The sequence below is a fragment of the Rattus rattus genome, chromosome X (assembly GCF_011064425.1).
Source record: "Rattus rattus isolate New Zealand chromosome X, Rrattus_CSIRO_v1, whole genome shotgun sequence".
Classification (NCBI taxonomy): Eukaryota; Metazoa; Chordata; class Mammalia; order Rodentia; family Muridae; genus Rattus; species Rattus rattus.
This window is the reverse complement of record NC_046172.1, coordinates 20,457,394-20,485,085: the sequence shown is the minus strand read 5'-3', so window position 1 is coordinate 20,485,085 and position 27,692 is coordinate 20,457,394. Positions and strand designations below refer to the sequence as shown.

Here is a 27,692-nt window from a genome sequence, read left to right as displayed (position 1 = left end):
GTGAACAAACCTGCAAAAGCCATGTGTGTCTTACTTCTGAGCCACCCAGGGATTCCTTTTTTAAAAACTAAAACTGGTTAATTCCAACACTAGGGAAGCAGAGGCAGACGAACCTCTGTGAGTTTAAAACCAGACTAGTCTGCAACACAGTGAGTTCCTGGCCAGTCAGAACTGTGAGATTAGGCCTAGCCCAAAGAAAAAAAGAGAAAAAGAAAGAAAGGAAGGAAGGAAGGAAGGAAGGAAGGAAAAGAGAAAGAGAGGAAGAGAGGAATGAAGGGAGGAATGAAGGAAGAGAAAGGAAGGAAGAAGAAAGAAAAGATAAAAGATAAAAAGAAAGGAAAAAAAAGAAAATTGGATTGGAGACATAGCTCCATGCATATGTACAAGGCCCTGAGTTCCAATCCTAGGAGCACAAGAACCTACGTGTATACACACATGGAACATGAATGGGGGAAAGGCTCACAAAGCCTCACCAGTATCAGAGGACTAATTGGCAGATACTGTCTAATGGAGGAAGGAACAGTCAGTTTTCTTCAGGTAGGTGGCCCCTGATAGGTTGCCTAAGCTCCAGTGAATGGCCCTATACACATTCAGAAGCAGCACTAATTGGACTCATGGGTTTTTTTAAGGTCAGCTTGACATAAGCTAGAATCATGTAGGAAGAGGGACCCTTAACTGAGGAAATGCCTCCATCAGATTGGCCTGTGGGCAAATCTGTGCAGCATTTTCTTGATTATTGATTGGTATGAAAAGGTTCACCCCTGGGCAGCTCAGCATGGGTTGCACAAAATGCAAACTGAGGAAACCATGAGAGACAAACCAGTAAGCAGCTCTCCTCCACAGCCTCTTCAGTTCATACCCTGAGCTCCTGCCCTGGGCTCCTGTCCTGCCTTCCTTCTATGATGGACAGTGTAAGCTGAAATAAACCCTGCCCCACCCCCAGTCACTTTTGGTCCTGGTAATTATTATGGCAATAGAAATCAAATCAGGACCCAAATCCCGTGGGGAACATAGCAGACCACCCAGGAGTGCAGACATCCCAAGGCCGCAGGACAGACTGCCACCTCTGCACACCTCGGCCCACATCCCTGGTCCAAGAGGAAACTGCACAGTGCCTCTGGACAGAGGGATATAGGAACAGGAACTGGTACCCGAGGTTCTGGTCTGCGCCCAGGACCGAACTGATCCCGCTGAACAGCTCCCTGCACCCAAATCCCATGGTGGAAGGCTGGATCCTCAAGTGTGGATACTCCTGAGGAAGTCAGAGGAGACTACCTCTGCCCACAGTCAGACCCAAGAGGGAATCAGATAGTGCCAGCTGTGCCCGAGGGGTGCAAGGACCCACACGAGCAATCAGGGGGCAGGACCCTTGATGCCTGCTGGCGCCTGGGAGCTGGAAGACAGTCTCCAGGAGCACTGGACAGCTGGAGCAGAGCACCTGTTCTCAGGAAAGGCTGAAAGAAAAAAAGAAAACAGTTCTACAGGAGCATGGACACAGAGGCCTACAGCAGGGTCAAGTCACTCTCAGAAACAGCAAGACAAGCAAACACCAGAGAAAACCCAATGACTAGAGGCAAGCACAGGAACCTAATCAACAGAAACCAAGACTACTTGGCACCATTAGAGCCCAATACCCCCACCAAAAAAAAAAAAAAATACTGGATATCCAAACAAACCAAAACAGCAAGAATTAGATTTGAAATCACATTTTTTATAATGATGGAGGACTTTAAAAAAGACATAAAGAACACCCATAGAGAAATGCAGGAAAGCACAAGTAAACAAGTAGAAGCCCTTAGAGAGGAAACACAAAAAATCCCTGAAAGAATTACAGGAAAACACAACCAAACAGGTGAGGGAATTGAAAGTGAAAATAGAAACAATAAAGAAAGCACAAAGGGAGACAACCCTGGAGATAGAAAACCAAAGGAAGAGACAAGGAGCCGTAGACACAAGCATCACCAACAGAATACAAGTGATAAAAGAGAGAATCTCAGGGGCAGATTCCATAGAATCCATAGAATTCCATAGAAATCATCGACACAACTGTCAAAGATAATGTAAAATGAAAAAAGCTACTGGTCTAAAACACAGGAATTCCAGGACACAAGGAGAAAGATCAAAACCTAAGGATAATAGGTATAGAAGAAAGTGAGGACTCCCAACTTAAAGGGCCAGTAAACATATTCAATAAAATCATAGAAGAAAACTTCCCTAACCTAAAGAAAGAGATGCCCATAAACATACAAGAAGCCTACAGAACTCCAAATAGATTGGACCAGAAGAGAAATTCCTCCTATTACATAATAGTTAAAACAGCAAATGCACAAAACAAAGAAAAAATATTAAAAGCAGTAAGGAAAAAAGGTCAAGTGATACAAGTGATATATAAAGGCAGACCTATCAGAATCACACCAGACTTCTCACCAGAGACTATGAAAGCCAGAAGGTCCTGGATAGATGTCATACAGATCCTAAGAGAACACAAATGCCAGTCCAAGTTACTGTATCCAGCAAAACTTTCAATTAACATAGATGGAGAAACCAAGATATTTCATGACAAAACCAAATTTATGCAATATCTTTCTACAAATCCAACCCTACAAAGGATAATAGATGAAAAACTCCAACACAAGGAGAGAAACTACACCATACAGAAAGCAAGGATATAATTTCCTTGCAATGAAACCAAAAGAGAGAAAAACAAACATAATTCCACCTCTAACAATGAAAATAACAGGAAGCAACAATCACTATTCCTTAATATCTCTCAACATCAATGGACTCAATTCCCCAATAAAAAGACATAGACTAAGAGACTAGATACATAAAGAGGATCCAGCATTTTGCTTCATGCAGGAAACACACTCAGAGACAAAGACAGACACTATCTCAGAGTAAATGACTGGAAAACAATTTTCCAAGCAAATGGCTCGAAGAAACAAGCTGGAGTTGCCATTCTAATATCAAATAAAATTGACTTTCAACCAAGAGTCATTAAAAAAGATAGGAAGGACACTTCATATTCATCAAAGGAAAAATCCACCAAGATGAACTCTCAATCCTAAATATCATGCTCCAAATACAAGGGCACCTACATAAAAAAGAAACCTTACTAAAGCTCAAAGCACACATTATACCTCACAGGATAATAGTAGGAGATTTCAACACCCCAATCTCATCACTGGACAGATTGTGGAAACAGAAATTAAACAGAGACATAGAGAAACTAACAGAAGTTATGAACCAATTGGATTTAACAGATATTTATAGAACATTCCATCCTAAAACAAAAGGATATACCTTCTTCTCAGAACCTCACGGAACCTTCTCCAAAACTGACCATATAATTGGCCACAAAACAGGCCTCAACAGATACAGGAAGAAAGAAATAATCCCATGCATCCTATCAGATCACCACGCACTAAGACTGGTCTTCAATAACAACAATAATGACAGAAAGCCCACATATACATGGAAGTTGAACAATGCTCTACTCAATGACAACTTGGTCAAGGAAGAAATAAAGAAAGAAATTAAAGACTTCTTAGAATTTAATGAAACTGAAGATACAGCATTCCCAAACTTATGGGACACAATGAAAGCCATGCTAAGAGGAAAGCTCATAGCTCTGAGTGCCTGCAAAAAGAAATAGGAGAGAGCATATGTCAGCAGCTTGACAGCACACCTAAAAGCTCTAGAACAAAAAGAAATAAATAAACCCAAGAGCAGTAGAAGGCAGGAAATAATCAAACTAAGAGCTGAAATCAACCAAGTAGAAACGAAAAGGACTATACAAAGAATCAACAAAAGCAGGACCTGGTTCTTTGAGAAAATCAACAAGATAGATAAACCCTTAGCCAAACTAACCAGAGGTCACAGAGAGTGTATCCAAATTAACAAAATCATAAATTAAAAGGGAGACATAACTACAGAACCTGAAGAAATTAAAAAACTCATCAGATCCTACTACAAAAGCCTATATTCAACAAAACTTGAAAATCTGGAGGAAATGGACAATTTTCTAGAGTGATTCCAGGTACCAAAGTTAAATCAGGAACAAATAAATCATCTAAACAACCCCATAACTCGTAAAGAAATAGAAGCAGTCATTAAAAGTCTCCCAACCAAAAAGAGTACAGGTCCAGATGGATTCAGTGCAGAATTCTATCAGACCTTCATAGAAGACCTCATACCAATACTATCCAAACTATTCCACAAAATTGAAACAGATGGAGCACTACCGAATTCCTTCTATGAAGCCACAATTTCTCTTATACCTAAACCACACAAAGACCCAACAAAGAAAGAGAACTTCAGACCAATTCCCCTTATGAATATTGACGCAAAAATACTCAATAAAATTCTTGCAAACAGAATCTAAGAACACATCAAAAGGATCATCCACCATAATCAAGTAGGCTTCATTCCAGGCATGCAGGGATGGTTTAATATACGAAAATCCATCAACGTGATCCATTATATAAACAAACTGAAAGAACAAAACCACATGATCATTTCCCTAGATGCTGAGAAAGATTTTGATAAAATTCAACACCGCTTCATGATAAAAGTCCTGGAAAGATCAGGAATTCAAGGCCCATATCTAAACATAGGAAAAGCAATATACAGCAAACCAGTAGCTAACATCAAACTAAATGGAGAGAAACTTGAAGCAATCCCACTAAAATCAGGGACTAGACAAGGCTGCCCAATCTCTCCCTTCTTATTCAATATAGCACTCGAAGCCCTAGCCAGAGCAATCAGACAGCAAAAAGAGGTCAAAGGGATACAAATTGGAAGGGAAGAAATCAAAATATCACTATTTGCAGATGATATGATAGTGTACCTAAGTGACCCCAAAAGTTCCACCAGAGAACTACTTAACCTGATAAACAACTTCAGCAAAGTGTCAGGGTATAAAATTAACTCAAACAATTCAGTAGCCTTCCTCTACTCAAAGGGTAAACAGGCTGAGAAAGAAATTAGGGAAATGACACCCTTCACAATAGTCCCAAATAATATAAAATAACTTGCTGTTACTTGAACCAAGCAAGTAAAAAATCTGTATGACAAGAACTTCAAATCTCTGAAGAAAGAAATTGAGGAAGATCTCAGAAGATGGAAAGACCTTCCATGCTCATGGATTGGCAGGATTAATATAATAAAGATGGCCATTTTCCAAAAGCAATCTACAGATTCAATGCAATCCCCATCAAAATTCCTACTCAATTCTTTGTAGAGATAAAAAGAGCAATTTGCAAATTCATTTGGAATAACAAAAAAACCAGGATAGCGAAAACTATACCCAACAATAAAAGAACTTCTGGGGGAATCACCATCCCTGACTTCAAGCAGTATTACAGAGAAGTAGTCATAAAAACTGTATGGTATTGGTACAGAGACAGACAGGTAGATCAATGGAACAGAATTGAAGACCCAGAAATGAACCCACACACCTATAGCCACTTGATCTTTGACAAAGGAGCTAAAACCATCCAAAGGAAGAAAGATAGCATTTTCAACAGATGGTGCTGGATCAACTGGAGATCAGCACGTAGAAGAATGCAGATCGATCCATTCTTATCACCATATACAAACCTTAAGTCCAAGTGGGTCAAGGTCCTCCACATCAAACCAGATACACTCAAACTAATAGAAGAAAAAGTGGGGAAGATTCTTGAACACATGGGCACTGGGGAAATTTTCCTGAACAAAACACCTATGGCTTATGCTCTAAGATCAAGAATAGACGAATGGGACCTCATAAAACTGCAAAGCTTTTGTAAGGCAAAAGACACTGTCGTTAGGACAAAATGACAACCAACAGATTGGGGAAAGATCTTTACCAATCCTACATCTGATAGAGGGTTAATATCCAAAATATACAAAGAACTCAAGAAGTTAGACTCCAGAGAGCCAAATCACCCTATTAAAAAATGTGGTACAGAGCTAAACAAAACAGTCTCAGCTGAGGATTATCGAATGGCCAAAAACACCTAAAAGAAATGTTCAACATCCTTAGTCATCAGGGAAATGCAAATCAAAAACGGCCCTGAGATTCACCTCACACCAGTGAGAATGGCTAAGATCAAAAACTCAGGTGACAGCAGATGCTGGTGAGGATGTGGAGAAAGAGGAACACTCCTCCATTGTTGGTGGGATTGCAGACTGGTAAAACCATTCTGGAAATCAGTCTGGAGGTTCCTCAGAAAATAGAACATTGCACTACCCGAGGACCCAGCTATACCTCTCTTGGGCATATACCCAAACGATGCCCCAACATATAACAAAGACACATGCTCCACTATGTTCATAGCAGCCTTATTTATAATAGCCAGAAGCTGGAAAGAACCCAGATGCCCTTCAACGGAGGAATGGATTAAAAAAAAAATGTGGTGCATCTACACAATGGAGTACTACTCAGCTATCAAAAACAATGACTTCATGAAATTCATAGGCAAATGGAATGAACTAGAAAATATCATCCTGAGTGAGGTAACCCAATCACAGAAAATCACACTTGGTATGCACTCATTGATAAGTGGATATTAGCCAAAAAGCTTGAATTACCCAAGATGCAATCTACAGACCACAGGAAGCTCAAGAAGAAGGATGACCAAAATGCAGATTCTCCCACTCCTTCTTAAAAGGGGGAAAATATTCATAGGAGGGAATATGGAAGCAAAGTTTAGAGCAGTGACTCAAGGAATGGCCATTCAGAGCCCTTATATATACAGCCACCAAAACTAGATAAGATTGATAAAGCTAAAAAATGCATGCGGAAAGGGACTGGATATAGATCTCTCCTGAGAGACACATCCAGAGCACATCCAATACAGAGGTCAATGCTAGCAGCAAATCACTGAACTGAGAATAGGACCCCCTTTGGGAAAATTAGAGGAAGTATTGAAAGAGCTGAAGGGGCTTGAGACCCCATAGGAACAACAATGCCAACCAACCAGAGCTTCCAGGGACTAAACCACTACCCAAAGACTATACATGGACTGACCCAGGGCTCCAACTGCATATGTAACAGAGAATAGCCTTGTTGGGGCACCAGGGGAAGGGGAAGCCCTTGGTCCTGCCAGTGCAGGGGAATATGGCGGAGGGCAATAAGGGGGATGTATAGGGAGAATACCCGTATGGGGGAGGAGGAGGGGTGGGGGTGGGGGCTTATGGACAGGAAACCGGGAAGGGGAATAACATATGAAATGTAAGTAATAAAAAAATTTGTAAAAAGAAATCAAATCAGGACAGGACACAGTGAGAGTGGTCTGCAAAGAGTTTGAAGTAAGTGAGGGGTGATTATGATTAAAATGCATCGTATACATGAGCAAGCTTCTTGAAGAATAAATAATTTATATTATTAACCATAAATGAAATTTTAAGCCATTTTTTTAAAAAAAATAGAGAAAGCAAAAGAATTTCAGCAATTAAACTCTACTGGTGCCTGAATTTCTGTAACCAGTTGGACAGACATCTAGCTGGTTTTCCCTTTTTTGGCTCTTATGAGTCAAACTGCTATGACCATTCATATGTAGGTCCATGTGTGAATAGAAGTTTTCATTTCAGTAGGATGAAGGGGCAGGAGTGCTAATGCTATACTGCATGGTGGTTGCGTGTTGTTGTAAAATTATAAAAAAGTGGCTTTCTTTCACCCCGCACTAGATGCGGCACCATGGTGCCCCAAGATATCTGATAGATATCTTAATCTCAGTCAGCAAAGCCTCTCACCCGCTTTGCTCCATCCCACATAACACTGGCAATGGCCTCTCTCTGAGCCTGGTAACAATCTCTCTACCCATCCAGTCCCCCATGCAGGCTGTCGCCATGCCAGAAATATAGACCTCAATTCCATGGTGGCTTAGTGTCCCAGCCACCACACACTCTCTTAAACTTATTCACCACAAGAAAGAACACACAACACAACAACCTCTGATCCAATTGATAAGATATAATTGTCCACCTAAACATACAAAGCCCTGTACACATCCATCCCTTAAGAACATTCATAACAACCTGTAAATGCACAGAGTGGAATCTTAACATCAGCCTCCATGTTCTCTTGGTGGCTTCCTCTCCAGTCTCCTTCCTTTACGGTCTCCTCCTCTTCCCCCAAACTTCTCTCCCACCCATCCTTCCTTCTCGCCAATGACAGGCCTCCTTCTATCCTGTACCTGCCTTCAGCTGTATGACATCCTCCTACAGTTGTGTGTTTGATTTTATAAGAAACTGCCAAATTTCTTCCATCTGCACTTTCATACATGAGCCACCAGCATCGGGTGTCATCATTGGGTTTTATTTTTGCCATTCCGAGAGACATACTGACTTACCTCACTGTGGCTCGGCTATGCCTGTCTCTGCTGGGTGGTGACACTGAGTGTCTTTGCATGTTTATTCTCCGTCTCTGCATCCTCTTCAATGATAGGTCTGTCTATGGCTTCTGCCCATTTCCTAACTGTACTGTCGCCATTTTCACTACTGAGGTTTGAAGGTCCTTTGTGGGCTATGTGGTTTGAAAATATGTTCCTCAATCTGTAATTTATTGTTTTGTTTATTTATTGATTTTGTGTATGTATTGGCCCATGCACTCCTTGGCATGTGTGTGGAGATCAGAGAGCAGCTTCCAGGAGTTCTCTCCTTCTGCCACATAAGTCCCTGGGATTAAACTCAGGCCATCATGTTTTTATATGCTGAGCTATCTCATCAGCCCTGTAACTTATGCGTCCATCTTAAACACGTGGCCTGTTACAAAATAATGTTTTAATTTTGATGAGAATCGATCAGTTTATCCTTTTGACATCAGGTCTAAGATTGTTCCTAGCTCCAAAGTTCCACCCAACCCCATCCCATTGTTTCCCAAATATCTTATATTTTTACTTAATTTAATGACTCATTTTGAGTTATTTTTTGTACACGGTGTGAGGTTTAGGCTTTTTGCTTTTTGTTTTTTTAACCTATAAACACCCACTTGCCCAAAGGCCACATGTTGAACATGGTGAGTGATTCAAGTTTCATCCCAGCTTGTGGAAGTATTCTGAAGGCTATAAAACCTTACAGTGATCTCTCAACCTTCCCAATGCTGCAACCCTTTGATACAGTTCTCATGATGTGTGACTTGACCCCACCATAAAATTATTTTTTTGTACTTCATAACTGTAATTTTAGTACTGTTATGAATCATAAGGTAAATATCTGATATGCAACCCCAAAGGGGTTGCAACCCACAGGTTGGGAACCCCAGTTTAGGAGGAGGGGCCTGGAAGGAGGAAGTGGGTCAGTAAGGCCAGGCCTGAAGACGGTACAGGCCAACCCTGTAGTAGAAATAATAAAACTCTCAGCCACCTCAGACCATTTATGTTCCCAGAAGAAAAGCACACACAGCCTTTATATTTTAATATGTCTTAAGCAGCACAATGGCTGGGCACCTGTCTACCCTCCACGCTGTTAGAATCTACCTCCCACAGATACTTCAAGTTATCACTTACTATTTACTATGCCCCGTCTGGCCTGCGCTTAACTTAATTGGCCAACCCTCTGGGCCACGCTCTCTTGGCCCTTAGCCTATGGTAGCTCCCCCACTCCCTACACATTCTTCTTCCATGGTGGCATCCTTCTCCTCCCGCCCTCCTCTTGGTCCTCTCTCTCCAATCCTGTCGTAAAATCTCAACCCCAACTATGCCTCTTCTGCCCAGCTATCAGCCGTCAGCATCTTTATTCACCAATCAGAATTAACTTGTGGGCCCAGAGGCGATGTGCAGACTCCAGGTCTTGGGGGCCCACATTTAGCATTGCAATAGACAGTAAAGGAAAAAACCTCAACACAACCCCAGTATTAGTTCCCAGTTAGTGCAGTTCTTTGTTTCCTGTATACCACAGTCATATGGGAAATCCATAACATACAGCCCACCTCCATGGTTGGAGCCACTCGGCTATGCCTTCCCCAGCACTATAGAATAAAATCTGCAACTCAGCCAAAATCAATCTTGTCTTTCTTAAGTGGCTCCTGTCAGGTTGTTTCTGTGCCACCGCCTGTCATCCATCCCCTAGTCAGGGTTTCTCTGTGTAATAGCCTTATCTGTTCTGGAAGTAACTATCTATACACCAGGCTAATCTCAAACTCAAAACTATCTGCCTGCCAAGTGCCAGAATTAAAGGCATACACCATCACTGCCTGGCCCTCTAAGGTATTTGTCAAAGTGACGAGAACGATGACTAACCCAGAGGCTAGTTCTTTGCGAATCAGTTTTTTCATCCCTTCCAACCATCAATTGTGAGCTCCAGAGAGAAGTGTCCGTCCCCTTACTATATAGAGCAGGGACATTGTCTTGGAGACTGGAGCTGAGACATATAATCAAATACCACTTTTGCCATATACTAGCTATGGACTTTTGTCAAGTCACTTGAGCCTCTAACCTCAGTTTCCACATTTGTAAAATCGGGTGTAACTGCCTATCCTGCAGGATTGTTACAGGGCTAGATGAGAGAAATAACTCTGCACTGACTCCCTACCGGGTACATAGTACACAGTGGATGGTAGTAACCATCACATTTCCAGAGGAATACACATCTTGAAATAAAGGGAGAAAAGTTTAGCAAAGGCAATATATATAGCATTAGGAATGGGGTACAGAATTGACATAATGAGGTTCCTCCTATTGATGACAATCCCTGTAGTTATTTTCTCCTTGGGTTTTTGGGGGTTTTGTGTTATTAAGAGAATTAATAATAAGTATCACTGCAGGACACCAGGAGGGTCACTCAAGGACATTCTCACTAATAGCTATTAACTTATTAAATGAAGCAGCATCTCACTGCAGGAGACCAGCACTCATTAGCAGCTTGGATGTATATCCTTGCAATGGCCCAGGTGATCTTTCAAATTCCTGGTCTAACTTTTTTGGATCTAACTATGTTAGAGCATATGGAAGTCACATGTTCGGTGGCTTGAGAAGAGAGACTGACTAATCCCACATCTCCTTTCAATGATACACTCTTTGAAAACAAGGAATCAGAGAGATCTGTGACCCTGGCTTAATAGTTAAAATTAACCAGGTACAGTGGCACATGCCTAGCACTCAGGGGACGCGGAGGCAGGCAGATCTCTGTGAGGTCAAGGCCAGCCTGGTCTGCAGAGTGAGTTCCAAGACAGTCAGAGCTACACAGAGAAACCCTGTCTTGAAAACAAACGAACAAAATTATAGTACACAAGGAATCCTGTAAACACATTTTCACTACTTCTGACACATGCTAACATTTCTCTTTACTTAGTTATTTTGTGAGGTAGGAGTGGTGATTAGTGTTAATTGTCAACAAAATCTAAAATCACTTAGGAGTTGGGCCTCTGAACATGCCTGTGGAGAATTATCTTGATTATCTTGATTGAGGCAGGAAGGACATGCCCACTGTGGGCAGCACCATTCCCTGGTTAGGATCCTGAACTAAGCAGCAGCATTTGTCTCTGTTTCCAGAATGTGGGTGCAATGTGACCAGCTGCTTCAAGCTCCCGCTGTCTTGACTTCCCGGTGCATTTAATTATAAGTAAAATAAGCCTTTTCTCCCTTAAACGTTGCTTTCATCAGATTACTTTACCACAGCAACAGGAAAAGAAACCAAGACAAGGGGGTAGGGACTGCTGAGGACTGAGCCCACGGCCTCCCACAAGGTAAGTATACTATACCACTGAGTTACTCTGAGCAATTCTGGTGTTTGTTTGTTTGCTTGTTTGTTTGTTTTAGCATCTACTAGTTCCATAACCCACTAATGTACAAAACATGGGTGATAAGAACCAGGTACAGTGAGTTGAGTCGTGCCTGTCATTTCAGTACTCAGGGGATTGAGGCAGGGGGGTTGCCCTGAGTTCAAAGCTAGCCTGGGCTACAAAGTAAAAATCTCCTAAAACCACAACAAAAGAGTGAGCTGTGAGTAGCCTTCTGGCATGAGGAGCTATTTGCAGGCCAATAGGGAACTCCATCAATGGCAAGGACAGAGAAAAAGCCTCCTCAGCCCTCCGTGTGCATTGGACTTGGTGGAACTCACTCTGGCCATAAATAACAACTCTTTTTCTCCTCTTAGGGACACAGTTTTAAAAGTCAGCAAAATTTCAAGGGAACGCCCTTCAAAATTGTATGTTTACCCAAGTGCCTTTCAACTTCATCTGCCTGGAGCACAAAGAGAAGGAATAGAGGTCGCATTCATTCAGGAACTGAAGTTGGCTGCGGATGGGGAGGGAGGAGGCCAAAGACCAGGCCTCACTCCAGCCTGTACCCCAAACCACAAAGAAGCAAACACCAGACCACTCCTCCAGACCAGGGGCTGATTGTATGTGGTGTGTTAGGGAGAAGAGAATTAGACGAAAACTCAAATCGACCCAGCCAGGGAGAAACAGCCATCTCAAGGGGAAATGATCCAGCAGTTTCTGCTGCTGCTTAGGACAGAAAAGCAGGGTTGTGGGTGTGGTTCGGTGGCAGAGAGCTTGCCTAATATGTATGAGGCCCTGAGTTCCATCCCCAGAATTGAAAAAGAAAAATCATACAATCGAGATGAACCATGCACTGTGCTCCCCTACGTTCCCTGAAAGCTGAATATGATAGTGTGTCAGCCCCAGCACCCACTAGCCCAGGAGATGCAAGGACGGAGGATGGCAGAGTTCAGTAGTCCCTGCTTCCCAAGACGAAAACACTGTTGTCCTTTGTCTGTGAAGTATGAACAGAAAGAGCCCACTAAGGCCTCTCTAAGAACAGCCTGCAGACATTCTCAGAGAGGGCCTGCAACAGAGAGGAAAACATTGATTGTACGTGGAACACGTTAATGAGAGGTGATCCCACTTCCTATAGGTTGGGACTATTTGTAGAGAACTGTGTCAGTCTATGTAAGTTAGGCCCACTGGCCTCACTGTTATCCTTGCAGCTCTGAGCAGCCATTTTTAAGAACTGGGATGGAGAAAAGACTAGACGGTCAACAGGCAGGGCTGACAGTCTGAACTTCTCTATCGTCTCTTGCTGTGGTGGCCACACAGTAGGACTGTTATATTCTAGGGGGAAGCACTGCAGAAAATGACAGGGCAGCCACTTTCTAGACACTGCAATTTCCTAGGTGGAGCTTCAGATGCCGGCTCTTAAAGAGAAGAAAAAAACTCCTCACTGCCAGTTTGGTTTGGGAAACAGAGAGACACCTTGGCAGTTCCAGGCATTTGGGTGAGGCCTACAAGAAGGCTGGGGCCTCGAATGATGCCAACAGCCCCTCCCAGCAACAGCTGGCTGGCCTACTTTTCTCTCTCCCACTCTAACCACCCCTTTGGAAAAGTGTTATTCCCCTCTCTTCCGGACTGTGAGGGATTCATAGGTCAGGGACAACTTTGGCCAAAAACAAAAGAGAATGTGTCTTCTCTCTTGCAGGAGGGAGGGTAGCAATGAAGACCAAGAAAAAGGACAGCTATGCCCAGCAGACCTTGCTCTGGAGGGAGTATAGGGCTGACCTGACAAAGAGGAGAGTTAACATTAGTGTTGTTGACCATCCTTGGGAGGCCAGCTTAAGGGACTATTTTTGCAAACCATCAATGGACCTTCCCTTGGGGAACTTTTTCATAGATCAAACTTTAGGAAGTATTATAAAGTGAGTGCGTGTATAAAAAGCATTTTTAAGAGCCAAGGACGTAGTCCAGGGCCTTACACATGCTAAAGTGCTATCCCTGAGCTTGCAAAACGTTTTTCTTTGAGACAGGGTCTGTAGCTCTGGCTGGCCTGAAATTTGCTATTTCAGGCTTGCCTGAAACTAACGGAGATCTTCCTGCCTCTGCTTCCCAAATACAAAGATTAAAGGTGTGTGTGTGTGTGTGTGTGTGTGTGTGTGAGAGAGAGAGAGAGAGAGAGAGAGAGAGAGAGAGAGAGAGAGAGAGAGAGAGACTAACTATACCCAGCTGGAAAACACTTTTTTTAAAGGAAAATATGAACTCTGTCTTTACCCATTTAGTATGTTGATTTCAATATATTTTATTCTTTAAGAATCCCATATGGGGGACTGCTTTTCCAGAGGTCCTGAGTTCAATTACCAGCAACCACATGGTGGCTCACAACCATCTGTTAAGAGATCTGATGTCCTCTTCTGGTGTGTCTGAAGATACCTGCAGTGTACTTATATACTTATTCATAATAAATAAATACAACTTTAAAAAAAGAATCCCCTATGAGTATAGAATATACCTGATCATATCTCCTCCCCATTCTTCACCCTAACTCCTCCAAGATCCACCCTTTTATGTTGTGGGAGACAAGTTCACTATATAGCCTGGCTGACCTTGAACCATCCTCCTACCACAGCATTTCAAGTGCTGGGATAACAGGTGGCAGGCTCTAGCAGTCTTGGGCTTGGCTAACATGATACTGGCAAGCCTAGCCCTGCTTCTGTCCTGCTTCCTTCTCCCTTGTAAACTATAAATTACACCCCTAAAGCTAGGTCTATTCCTTTATTTAGACACCTTCTAATGTCAGACTCATTCCTGAAGCTGGCTACCAAAAGTCCAGCAATTAAAAGCCCCCTTTGGCTCACCTACTTAACATGCCCAATCAAAATATACCACCACATCCTAGCCCATTCTAACACAGACCTTTTTTCCTGTTCTTAAAAGTTACACCTGCGAGGTCATTTGCTCCTGTTTTCTGCCTGAGACAGAAAGCAGCCACCTTAATAAAGGATCTCTCTGTGAAAATAGGGGTTTGGGTATAGTTAGCGCCTACTCCAGGATTGAGGGGAAAGCCCCCACTGTATGCAGGTCCCTTTAACAGGCATGTGGCGCCATGCCTGGCATCTCTCCCCTTTCTCGAAATAACCAATAGAAAGAGATTATAGCAACACTATTAGCTAGAGCAAACGCTGTTCAGAATCCTTCCTGGGAGCTTTATTCCTTCAGTCTCCTTCAGGCAGTTCTAAGGAGTGCTCTACTGAATGAGCCACCAAATTAGAGTCACTAGCACTATGCTTTGTTGTGTTCACATATAGACCGGTTTCTCCTCTCCTGGAGAGATGAGGGACCCTAATTCCCTGTCTTAGTAAGTACAGTTTCTTTTATATGAGCATGGACTACTGTGTAGTAGTTTTCTCCTTGATTGAAACATTTCATCCTGCAGGGAAGCTCCTTAAGAGAGGAAGCAAACAATACAAAAGAGCTTCAGGAAGTCCCTGAAATTGACCAGATTCACTAGGTCCCTTCAAGAATAAACAGTAAAGAGCTGCTGAGTTGCACTCAGAGGAATTAAACTACAAAGAAAACTGAGGTGAGCTCAACTGCCTAGAAAGAACAGAGAGACAAGCCCAGCTCCTGGAAGAGGCTCAGACAAACTGAGTCACTTGGAAAGGACAGCCTCCAACTGTTGAGTTGCCTGCAGGCTGTGCAGTATGCTCCAGGTTTCCAACTTTTATGAGCTGTCACAATGCTGGGGTAGGATTTGGTGAAGCAGCTCTCTTTGAGTCATTTCTACTCCTGTAAGTAACCCCTCACCCATATTCCTATAAATAACACCAATCAAACTCTTAGGTTCACCAAGTTGGATTTTGGTGAAATCTGCACTTTGGTCTGTTGTAGGCTCCCTATCTGGGTTGAGTAGACCTGTGTGCTGCATCTACCCAGGAAATCTATCACACAACATCAACATGGGTCAACTGTGTGGAAACATTTAAAAAGAATGCTTAATTCTACAACCCCCCTTTTGTTGTGGCTGGGAATGTTGAAGCTTTGTATTTTGGTAACCATGACTGAGTCTGAGTAGTTACAAGGAGGAAGTACCACAGTGACTCCCCTAATAAGCCTTCATTGACTATATACTATAAGCAAGAAACAAACTACAGTAAGATGGCTAACCCACTGCCCCCCCCCACCCCCAGGGCTGTTTGTCACTGTAGCAGAATGTGGCCCATTCTGACTGCTACAGATAGTTTTGCTTAGCAAAACCTATGGCACCTAGGTAACATTTCCCAAAGTGATAACTAGCCAATGATTGAGGGGAGTGCTGCCCCCTCACATGGCTCTGGTGATTAACCTGAATAGGGTGGTGGGGGAATGAAGAAATGACAGACACATGGAGATCCTCAACATCCCAAAGGTCGGCATATGTATTTATTATAGGGAACTGAACAGAGAAGCAGGTTGTTGGATACAGCTGAAGAGGTGAGATTTACAGTATACAATGGATCAAAGGGATATGTATAACTAATTTCAGTAGGGGCAGTCTTGTAGGGGAGCAGTCTGCTGGCTGTAAATTTTGGGTGGAGGAGGAGGCTATGGTGGACATTTTCTGCACACTGCCAACATTCACACCTAGACCCCTGAGGAAGGCTTTGCCATCCCTCTGAGCCTTAGTTGGGGAAGGCTTTGACACTCCCGTGGGTCTGGGGCCGGCCTTGGGCTGTGCTCGTGTCAACAGCACATGTTCACTCAGGGCCTCGTTCACACATGACAGGCTTTAATGAATTCATAATGGGGAAGATTCACTTTCTGATCTCTCAAGAGTTTATGAAGGCTGTTCAGGCATCTCTGGGTCTATTTGGCAGTAAGTAGCTTCCACATTCCCAGAATTCTATCGGAGTAGGTACGTCTGCAAAATTCTGTCTCCCTGGATGCTATTTTAGGGCTGATATTTGTTCAAAAATTCATCCAAATAAATACTCATTTAAAGCTGGCCACCCAACCTAGGCAGAACTAGAGCAAAGCCTTGACGCTATTCCAAATGAAAGGACATTACTCTTAAGGCAACACCTCATTCCTCAGTAACCTAGGCTGTGTATCTGCTGTGGACTTCCATGGTTACCCAAACACAGAGACCTGCCCTAGGGGACTCTAGTGGTCTTTACTCAGTCTCCATGGCCACAATGCACACTTGAGCAAATAACATTTCTGACTTCATCAGATTCTCACGTTGGGAAAGGAAGACATTCAAAGAACCAGTTTGCTCTGAAATATTAAAGTCAATGAACAGGCTTAGAGTTGTGAGGACTGTGACCAAATGAAGACAAGTCAAGATTTATGAATCTCATTTTCTAGCAGTAGGAAGATGGCCACTTTAAAAATAAATAGTTCACAGTTGTTGATATTTCAATAGAGTATTTTTTAACTTTTTAAAATGTTGTATCTGTTCTGGAGCTGAAACTCAGGGTCTTATATATACTAGGCAATTCTACCACTAGGCCACGCTCCTAGACCAGAATGTTTTTGTTTGTATTTTTTGAGGTCTCATGTAGCCCAGGTGGCCAAGAATCGGCTATACCACTGAGTATTAGGTTGAACTTCTTGAACTTCTGATCTTCCTGACCTTCCCAGTGCAGGGAGTGCTTAGAGTCATAGGCCTGCTTCATGCAGTGCGCTGGGGATCAAACCAAACCTGTGGTTTGTACATGTTAGGCATGGCTCAATCTCTAGCCCCCAAAGATTATAATTTAAATAATAGTATTTTATCAGTTATAGATATCCTGATTTTCAAGAATGGTATTGATAAGAGAATAGTTTCATTCCTAGGAAACACATACAAATGTATTTAAGGGGAAGGGTCATGATATTTGAATTTAAAGTATTAGTAAGAAATACTACAATGGGAAGAGAGAGAGAGTTCTGGTAATCTTCTTGCCCCACCTGCATCAACAGTACTGGTATTACAGGCTCATTTACCGTGACCAGCATTGTACAGAACTCAGTGAGATAGCTCAGCAGGTAAAGATGCTTGCCAAGCCTGTTCAATCCCTAGGATGCACGTGGTTGAAGGAGAGAACAGACTTCCACAGCTATGCTCTGACCTCCACCCATGTCATGCCATGGCGTGAGAGGAGAGCCTCCACAATATGTAATTTTAAAAGTTAAACCAAAGCAAGTGCATTCTCCAGATCACTAGCTTTCACATTTTTTAAACTATAACTCCACCATTACATATAACTTGTAGCAACATAGTACACACAGGTACTTACAATTTGAAAACGCACATGCAAATTACAGACTTTACAATGCAATGTTGATGTTGGATTTGGAGTTTTTGCTATGGTTTGTACTGAGGAAAGAACACATGACCTTGTTCATGCTATACAGTATCGCTGAGCTACATTCTTAAAACCCTCATGCCTTGTGTTTGCTTTTAAAGATTTACTTCTAATTATGTGTGTGTGCGCACGAACACTAGAAACCTTTGTAATCCCAGCAATTGGGGAAGCTGAGAAGGTAGGAGCATGTTATATAGTTTGAGGCCAGCTATATAGTAAGACCCTGTCACATACAAACACAAAGAATTATGAACTTATCAAAGAATAAAAATAACCATATTTTTAAAGTACTGTTGCCATTGACATCTTGGCCTACCCTAATCTGTGTGGGTTTTGAAAACTCACCTCTCTATGTACAAAGAAAGGAAGTCAATACATGAAGACTGTACCTTATTTCCAGGACACTGATGAATAGAGCTGTCACTGCTCAGTGTTGAGACTTACTGGAGCATCTACTTTGCAGACACATAGCATGTTTATTGGCCTGATCACCCGATGGTCCATTAGGAACCTGCACCTTTTGTGATCAGCACAGGCTGGTTCTACTGCCAACATGGGAGGGGGTCTGGCTAGTTTTGTTGTTGTTGTTGTTGTTCAATGGCAATAGAAGCCAGGGCCTCACCCATTTTAAGCAAGCACTATACAACTGACCCACAACCTCCAGCCCAGGGGCCAACAATGTAGAAGGCAACCTGCAAACACTTAGGCCCTCAGAGCAGGAGGCCTAAAGAGCTACTAATTTGGAAGCTGACAAAACAGTCAACCTCTATTCTTTTCCACATCACCCTGAGAAAAGCTGGTTTGTCAGGGGCCCTTGGTGGGGCTGGCATCTGTACCTTCTCCGACTCTCTACACTCAGCCCCTGAAATATTGCTGGGTGAATCTGGTAGAACTTTGCCCTGGGAATACAGTGGGGAAAGCCCTGGGAAATCTGAGGTCTTTCATAGGTCCTTGCTGAGGTCTCCTGGCTGTTAGTCTCCATTCAAGCAGCTCACAGTAATTTCCATACCTAATGGAATCATCCCAGCTGGAGATGGGCTTCCCTGCTAACAAAGCACTTTGTGGGAACAGACACTCTTCCCACACAAAAGAAATGCTATTTCTTAGCATTTTCTAGAGGATTTTGTGCTTCCTTGGACATTCACAATACACTGGAAACTCACAATAGCATTTGAAAGACTCTGAAAAGGCTTAGAGAAACTGGTTTAACTTTTAGCATTTTTATAAATGTGGTCCCAAAACACACACCTTAATATAAGATTGACAGTGCGGGTTGGGGGATTTAGCTCGAGTGGTGAGAGCTTGCCTACAAAGGCTTAAAGGCCCTGGGTTAGGTCCCAGCTCGAAAAAAAAAAAAAAAAAAAAAAAAAAAAAAAGATTGACAGTGCCTACATACTGAGGGATCAGTTGTGACAGAAATGAATCTTTGTTTTAAATGCCTCTTAACACACACCTCAGACCTCAGCAACAACCGCCTGCCTTGGATCTAGGTCTCTTTTCCATGCCCTTTCTCTAATGCCGTCCATCTTCCTGAACCTTGCTGTCCCCAAGCTCCTGGGGATAAAGGGAAGGAGAAGTATCATGTTAGAAAAGACGGGGATTGGGTTTATGGGCTACTGAGACAGAAGAACTGACATCGTTCTTCGTACTTAGCCAATTGAGATCTACTTTAATTTAGGCCTGTAGGCCCTGTTGCCTGGTGAAGTAGGAGAGTACTTCCCAGGAACTTCCACTGCCCATCTACCCTCCAAAGGGCCCGTGTTCATTCTTCTCTTTTTCAGTGGATGCCCATGTGAGGAAAGCAGAAATTTACACCCACTCCAGTGGCATTTTCCAGAGCTCTCTGCATAGGGCTATCTGTGGAGACAAAGTGTTTCTTCCACACACTGAGCAAGAACTTTAATCACCAATCCCATTCCTATTCCCTCTCCACTTACTACAGACACACCAGGCAAACCTTCCCCCTTTTGGCCAGAGTGGTTTGGGTCACTTCAGTGTGGCAGTCAGTCCCTCTGTAGACCCAACACCACATACTGGGCCAGGCTGAGCCAGAGGCAAGAAGTGACGAGAAACGTGGCCTTGTAGCACATGACCATCACTCCATGGGACCGAAAACTGTCATTCAAGGAGACATTGACCAGCTCCCAGGTGGTGTTGGCTACCTCCTCCACAGGGGCCCTTGGGGCCAGCAGCTTGGAGAGGAGGCTGCTGAATCTGCTCACAGTGGTGGCCACTGGCTCTGGACTCGGGCCTGGACTGAACGTGGTGAAGTTCAGCTCATCAGGGTCCACACAGATGCCATCAGAGGAGCGCTCAAAGACCACCTGGCTGAGGTCCTGGCCGGCCACAGAGCCAGGGGAGGCGCATGCCACATCAGCCACACGCCCAGAGCCCTCCATCCAATCACGCAGCCACTCCAGGTGGCAGTCACAGCGCCAAGGGTTGCGGAAGAGAAAAAGGCGGCCCAGGAAGAAGCCTGGCTGGAAAGCGGCCCAGGAGAGCACAGTGAGGCGGTTGCCATTGAGATGCAGGGCCAGGAGGCCCGAGAGGTTCTGGAAGGCGCCTTCCTCCACAAAGGTGATGCTGTTGCGATCTAGGTAAAGCAGCTCGAGCTCTGCCAGGTCGGAGAACCAGCCGCGCGCCACGCTGCCCAACGCGTTGCCGCCCAGATTGAGGGTGCGCAGGCGGCGAAGGCCGCGGAAGGCGGCGGCAGGCAGCGAGGCCAGGAGGTTATCGTTGAGCAGCAGGTGCTCTAGGGCCACGCAGTCGCCAAAGGCCCCGGCATGCACTGCGCGCACGCGGTTGGCCTGCAGGCTGAGCGAGCGCAGACGCCGCATGCCCAGCAGCGAGCTGGAGGCCACAGCCTCGATGCGGCTGCGCTCGAAATGCGCGTGCGTCAGGTTAGCCAGGCCACGGAGCGCGCCGGGCACCCGGCGAAAGAGATTGTCGAAGGCGGTGAGCTCACGCAGGGCCGGCAGCTCGGCCAGGAGACGCTCGGGCACGCTGAAGAGGCGGCAGGCCGCCAGGTCCAGGCGGCGCAGGCGACCCAGAGCCGCGAAGGTCCGCACGTGCAGATAGCGTAGCTCACCATTGTGCGCCAGGCGCAGCTCGGCCAACCGCGGCAGGCCCTTGAAGGCGCCAGGCGTAATAAAGGACAGGTTGTTATGGCGCAGCGACAGGCGGCGTAACGATGGCAGCGTGCCGAAGGCCCGCTCGCCCAGGATGCGCAGCCCATTCCGGTCTAGGTCGATGAAGGCCGCCTCACACGGAAACTCAGTGGGCACCCGCTGGAGGCCCGCACGGTCACAGCGCACTGAGCAGCCACGCTCCACGTTACTGCAAGTGCAGGCCGCAGGGCAGGCCCGCAGACAGGCCTCGGTGGCCCGGGTGCAGGGCAGGCTGAAGACCACCGCTAGAGAAGAGAGGGGCCAGAAGAAAAGACAACAATAGTCACAGGTCACCCCAGTTGCAGGTTACAGACCCTCCACCGAGTCCTGCCACCATCAAATGGCCTCCTTCCATCTGCTTACCAACACAGGTTTCCCCATCTGCAGTGCCCTCGCCTTTGCTTTCTGTTGACCTTAATCAGAAACTCTGCTACATCCCACTTTGCTCTAAGCTTCCTTATGATACAGAGAACACCGTACACTTTTAGAATATGACTAGGTTTGTTGATTGTGAGGGTAGGGGACTCTCCGCGGGTGTCACTATACCCCACATTAAGGTCTGTGCTACCCAGTGCAGTAGCCAGTAGCCACATGTGGCCCAGACCATTTGAAATGTGTCCAGCCAAATTGAGTACTAAAAGTATACAGAGGATGCCAAAAAGTTAACTAGTACATCAATAATTTTGTATAGGTTACATATTGAAATGGTGGTTTTAGATGATACAGATTAAAGTCAATTGTGGCTACTTGGGAAATGTATTTATGAATGGAGCTTGTGATACATTTTAATTGGAGTCACTGGCCCACCATACGAATTCCATTTTGACACACCCCACCCCCACAGTGATTCAATTAAGTTTCATGAAAAAAGGAAATATTAGGGGATGGGGGGGTTGGAAAATCCTATTATTGCCTTTCTTTGTCTTTAACAGTCATTTAAAATTTAAGTATTAAAGATAATGTCTGATCCCAGTGATGGCAGAGATAAAAAGTGAAACATACAGAAGGAACTCTCAGACGAATTTCAGTTGGAAAAGAGGGAGAGAGCTGTTGTGGGAGATTCGGCTTAGAAACAGCAGAAAGCAGACATTTTACTCTGGCTGGTATGAGTGGTGTGAGACCTAGTGATTTTTTGTTAGTCACCAAGATCAATGGCTGATGAGTCATCCTGTAAGATTTCTTGTTATCTTGTGATAGGGACAAGCACATGCCATGCATTGTCTAAAAGGACAAAGGGACTCTTGACCAGCTATCAGGTTATGAATTAAGGGCATGAGAACCTTTTTTTGCCTTGTCCCCATGAAGATCCCTATGTGCCCCTCAGCCCACCCCACCCCACCCCACCCCCGCTACCCACCATCTTATTTTACTTTATTTTATGCCTGTGCATGGATGTGTACATGCAGAGGTCAGAAGACAACTTACAGGAATCAGTTTTCTCCTTTCTATCAAACTCAGATCAAACTTGGTCACGCATGTGCTTGCCTGCTGAGCCACCTCACCAGCACTACATGGCCTCTCATGTTCCAAGGTCAGCATATGTTGACTACACTGTCACTGACCTCTTACATCTTGAAAGAAATGATTATGGACACTATAGAGTTAAGTTCCATTCACTAGTCCTCACTCTAGAAACTGTTTTATATCATACTGGGAAAGAAAAATGCCTATAAATTTCGTTATGAAAATTCAAGTGAATGATCAAATAAAGTCATTGAAAACCTCACCACTTCCAGTATGGTTACCACTGACAGCAAACAGGATAGCACGGCCTACTTCCTCGTGCAAAGCAGTGGTCCCAAACCTAGTCTGAGGCTGGGGATGTAGCTTGATGGTATTGTACTTGGTTAGCACACACGAAGCCCTGAGTTCCATCTGTAGCCCCTGCATAGACCAAGTTCCGTGGTACATGCCTGTAATCCCGGTGCTCAGGAAGGAAGGCAGGAGGATCTGGGCTTCTAGGTCATCTTCAGTTCAAGGCCAGCCAAGTATGTATAAGGCCCTGGAGAAGAGGAGAGGGGAAGGCAGCACTGCCAGATGGACCACTTTTATCTTCCGACCAAGTGATTTCAGGCAGTGTTCAGTTTCACAGGTTGTAAAGAAAGGGGGTGCCCAGGTACAACTTGTTCAAGTTCTAGCAACCTACCCCCAATCCTGACATTTGGTCCCTCCTATCACATACACAGTACCTTGGCTCTCTTAAGTCCCTGTGCAACTTGAAGGCATAGACAACACAGATGTGCTCGGATGTTTTGCTGCTGCCGTCTGAGGGCTAGCTCAGCTTCAGCAGGTCATCTGTTGGGAGGAACACTCCATGGTTTCGAGCTGCTCCAAAAGGCAATTTGGCACTTTCAGACTTGTCTTTGAGTGTTCAACTGAAAATGTGCTACTTTATTATTCTGCTGTTGAGGAAGCAAGCTTGATATAGCTTCTCCTTCTCCCTAAACTCTGTGAGATAGACATCAAGCAAGATTCTTGGAACTTAGACTGTCAGACTGGCTGTGAATAAGATCTCTTGTTGATTGAGATATATCCTGCTAGGGTAGCAGGGCCCAAAATACCTTAACTCCAGTCCTCTTCAGAACAGAGGAGTAACCTGTTCTCATCAACCCTTCCAACTAGGTAAAGTTGAAGTATCACATTTCCTTACCAGCAGCCCTTCATTTTCCTCTCTTCTTTCTAATTCAGTAAAGTACATTCTCAATCATATGACTCATGTGTCTCCTGCTGAACAGCCAACATTGTTCCAAGCACACAGTATGGCTCAATACATGTTTGCAGAAGTAAATGGAATTGACGCCTTCCTTTATGAACTTCTTGCCAAAGAATGCCATTTGTTTTGAGAACCCTTTGTAAACAACTCAGGATTATAAGAGAGTGGCTCATACCTGCCTGTAACTCCAGCTCTAGCAAATTATATTATTGCGATAATCACAACTGGTGTGAATAATTCAAGAGAGCAAAAAGATGGCTGCTAATGTTTTTTACATGCTTTTAAGACACATAGCATGACGTTTTCCATTGTATATTGCCTCTCTTCATCTCACTTCCCCCCCAGACAGTGCTCTCTCTGTAGCCCTGGCTGTCCTGGAACTCAATCTGTAGACCAGGCTGGTCTTGAACTCACAGATCTGCCTGCCGTTGCCTCCCAAGTGCTGAGATTAAAAGCACCACTATGCCCAGCAATGTAGGATGATGTCATTATGCAGCAAGGAGGGTCCAGGATAAGGATAAGCCTATCATTGGATGAGAAGGAAAGGTAGGCGGGGAAAAAGTCTCGGAAGGAGAGAGGAGGAGAAGCGGGAAAATCAGGATGGAGACGATGGAGCAGGATGATCCAGGTCCAGGTGGACTAGGTCAATTTTTGTCTAGGAGGGTGGTTTATATCTTTATTAATTGGCAGTGAATTTACTTTGTGGATGTGTTGTGGATTGAGGATTTAACCTATAAGTCTGATTGATAAATTACAAATTCCTAGAATTTTACCAGGCTACAGGGGATGTGAGCAAAGTTCCCAGCAGGCAGAGAGACAGCCTGGAGAGAGCGGCTATAGAATGCCTGAGAACGTGATGTGTGTGTGTCAGGCGTCATAACAACCTGCCAAGGGGACAGTGTGAGAAAGCGGCTGGCAGAGAGATAGACAGCCAGAGCGTGTAGCTCTCGCTGATCCACGCAGAGTGGGAACACGCGGGTACCAATAGCCACCGTTCCATTTTTTATTTTTTACCACAACACAACAACTGTATATTCCCTTTTACAATTAAATTTTTGAGCCATGTTGCTATGGTTTAAATCTAAAAATATGTCTCAAAACCTCATCCAGTAGAGGCTCAGTTGCTGGCTTTTTGATCAGTGATTGGATCTCGAGAGATGCTTCATAGCTGAGTGGACTGTTAAGAGATGGGAGGAAGCTGGGTGGTAGTGGTGCACGCCTTTGGTCCCAGCACTCAGAAGGCAGAAGCAGGTGGATCTCTGTGAGTTTGAGTCCAGCCTGGTCTACAGAGTAAATTCCAGGACAGCCAAGGCTACCCAGCAAAAACCCTGTCTCAAAAAAAAAAAAAAAAAAAAAGTGGGAGGAAGCGGAGCACTGATAAAAAGTCTTTGATGCATGTGTCTTGTCCCAATCCTACCTGTCTCACTTTGCTGCTGATGGCCATGTAGCTCTGCTACACCAAAGCCACTCAACACTCTGTGCTGCTTCACCACAGGCCCAAAGACAGAGAAGGGACATGAACTAAAACCTCTGAAGCCATGCGCCACATCATGCATGCAAGTTTGGGGCCCAAAGAGGACAAAGGAGTATATTTGACTCTCTACAGCTGGAGTTATAGGCAGTTGTGAGCCACCTGATATGGGCTCTGGACACCAAACCTGGGTCCTCTGGAAGAGGAAAATTGCTTTTACCACTGAGCCAGGCATTTTCTTTAAAACCAGGATGAAAATGGGACACTTACCATGTGGATGTATCATAAACTATTTCAAAAAGTAGATTACAGTTTATTGTAAATTTCTAGAAAGCATTCAGTATATCACCACCAGAGACCTATTTTTGGTCTCTGAGACTGATAATCATTGGAGACAGTACTTTACTGGATTAATATGTTTTGGTAAAAATAAAAAAGGGCAGAATGGTTCCATGCGTACCCTGGCGGTTGCTCTCTCACCAGTTCCAGCTCTGGCAGGCCATTGGATCTAGCGCTAATTTATCTCAGTGGCTCCAAGCTGCCCCCAGTGTGACCCAGGCAGTCTGCGAGTGGTTCCAGCGTGGCACCCTGACAAGCCACCCTATCCTCACTCACAGCTCCCTTGGCTGGTTGCTGCCATGAAAGTTTCATACAGAGACCGCCTATTTTGTGGCTCTCTCACTGTGGACTCAATTAAGTCACCCAATGAAAGAACACACCACACAATAACCTCTGATCCAATTAAGATATAATTTACCCATTTGGACAACACAAAATTCTGTATACACCCATCCCTTAAAACTCATAACAACCTGTGTCTATGCACAGAGAAGAATCTTAACATCAGCTGCCATGTTCGCCCCGCTCCTTCTCCAGCCCCTCCTCCTGCTTCTCCCACTTCTTCTAAAACCTGTGTTCCTGCCTCTCTTCCTTCTCGTCCAATGACAGGTCTTGTTTTATCTTGTCTGCTTTCACCTGCATAATGACATCAACCTATATTAGTAAGCAAAACTTAAATGAAATCAAGTCAATTCTCAAAACAGACATCAAAGCTCCAATGTTCGCTTACCAGGTATGAAGACTAGGTATGTGATTAGTAGACAGGGTGTCAAGAAAAATATTTAAAATATAATAATAACATATTGTGGTCAGTCCTGCTCAAAATCATAGCACAGTGTCTTCTATCACATGAATATTTCTGCTAATAGCTACATTATGCCCATAGTTATTGCTACAAGGAGACTATAGAGAAATGTCTATTTACGGGCATACTAACCAGGACTCACACTGGAGCTACATGAGAGCTCTAATACTCATAAACCCAAGCTAATTGCATCAAGATCTTTAGGGATGAGACCAGGCACTGGTATTTGTAAATCCCCAAGGGGCTAGTCCCAATATGCATCCAAAGTAAGAAACCAACTTTATAATATGGGATTTCATTTGTAGGGATGGATGGGGAGATGTTACAAGATATAACCGAGTGACCACTGGGTGGCTAGCAGTTCCGAGCTGAAGTATACAATCAAAGGAGTTGTAAACAGGCATAAGAAACACCTGAACAGGGGTGTTCATAGCAGCATACCATCCAAAAGATAGAAACAACAAATACCCATTGATGGATGAAGGGATGAACAAATGTGGCATATCCACTCAAGGAATATACTTCTGGTAGAGTATGTGCCTGCACCGTGTGCATGTGTGTGTGGAGGACAAATCACTCTGAATGTCTTCCTCAGTCAGCACTATATGGAGAGTTTCTTGCTGAATCTGGAGCTCTCCAATTTGGCTAGTTTGGCTAGTAAGCAAACCCCAGAGGGCCTCTTGTGTTTGCATCCTCAGCCCTGGGATTACAGGCTGTAATCTTTCCGCTCCTGCTTTTTATGCTGGTGCTAGGACTTGAGGTCAGGTTCCCATGCTTATGTATCAAGCAGTTTACTGGCTGAGTCACCTCTTCAACCCTTGTTTTTAGAGTTCCTTTATTTCTTTTTGGAAGTCCTGTTCCCCATGCTTTCATTCCTTAGATCCATCTTTCCCTGTAAATTCTTTTTAACAGATTTATAAAAATGTTTCCTTAGTAATCCTAATATGAAGCTTTCTATGGACCCACTCTGGACGTAAATGAAGCTAGAGAAAAAGCTAGAGGAAGGTAATGAAGAACAATGGAAAGGGTAGATGCATCTTGAAATACACAAAACCTTCCTTTTCTCACCTTAATTGCTTAACAGACAAGAGATCGTTTAAAATAAAAATAGCATGTAGTTGTGGAGTTTATAACATATATGAGTATCCCCCAGTCCCTAGCACTTAAAGTCTCTGT

General features: G+C 44.1%; 1 protein-coding gene across 1 annotated transcript; it reads right to left on the bottom strand.

Moving 5' to 3' along the window:
* Positions 1-19,410: 19,410 nt before the first annotated feature.
* Nyx (nyctalopin) lies at positions 19,411-21,494 on the bottom strand (the record flags this gene model as incomplete). Its single annotated transcript, XM_032890237.1, has 1 exon — positions 19,411-21,494. A coding segment is annotated over one exon (1,470 nt), but the record flags the coding sequence as incomplete, so codon positions are not given.
* Between the last annotated feature and the right edge of the window lie 6,198 nt (positions 21,495-27,692).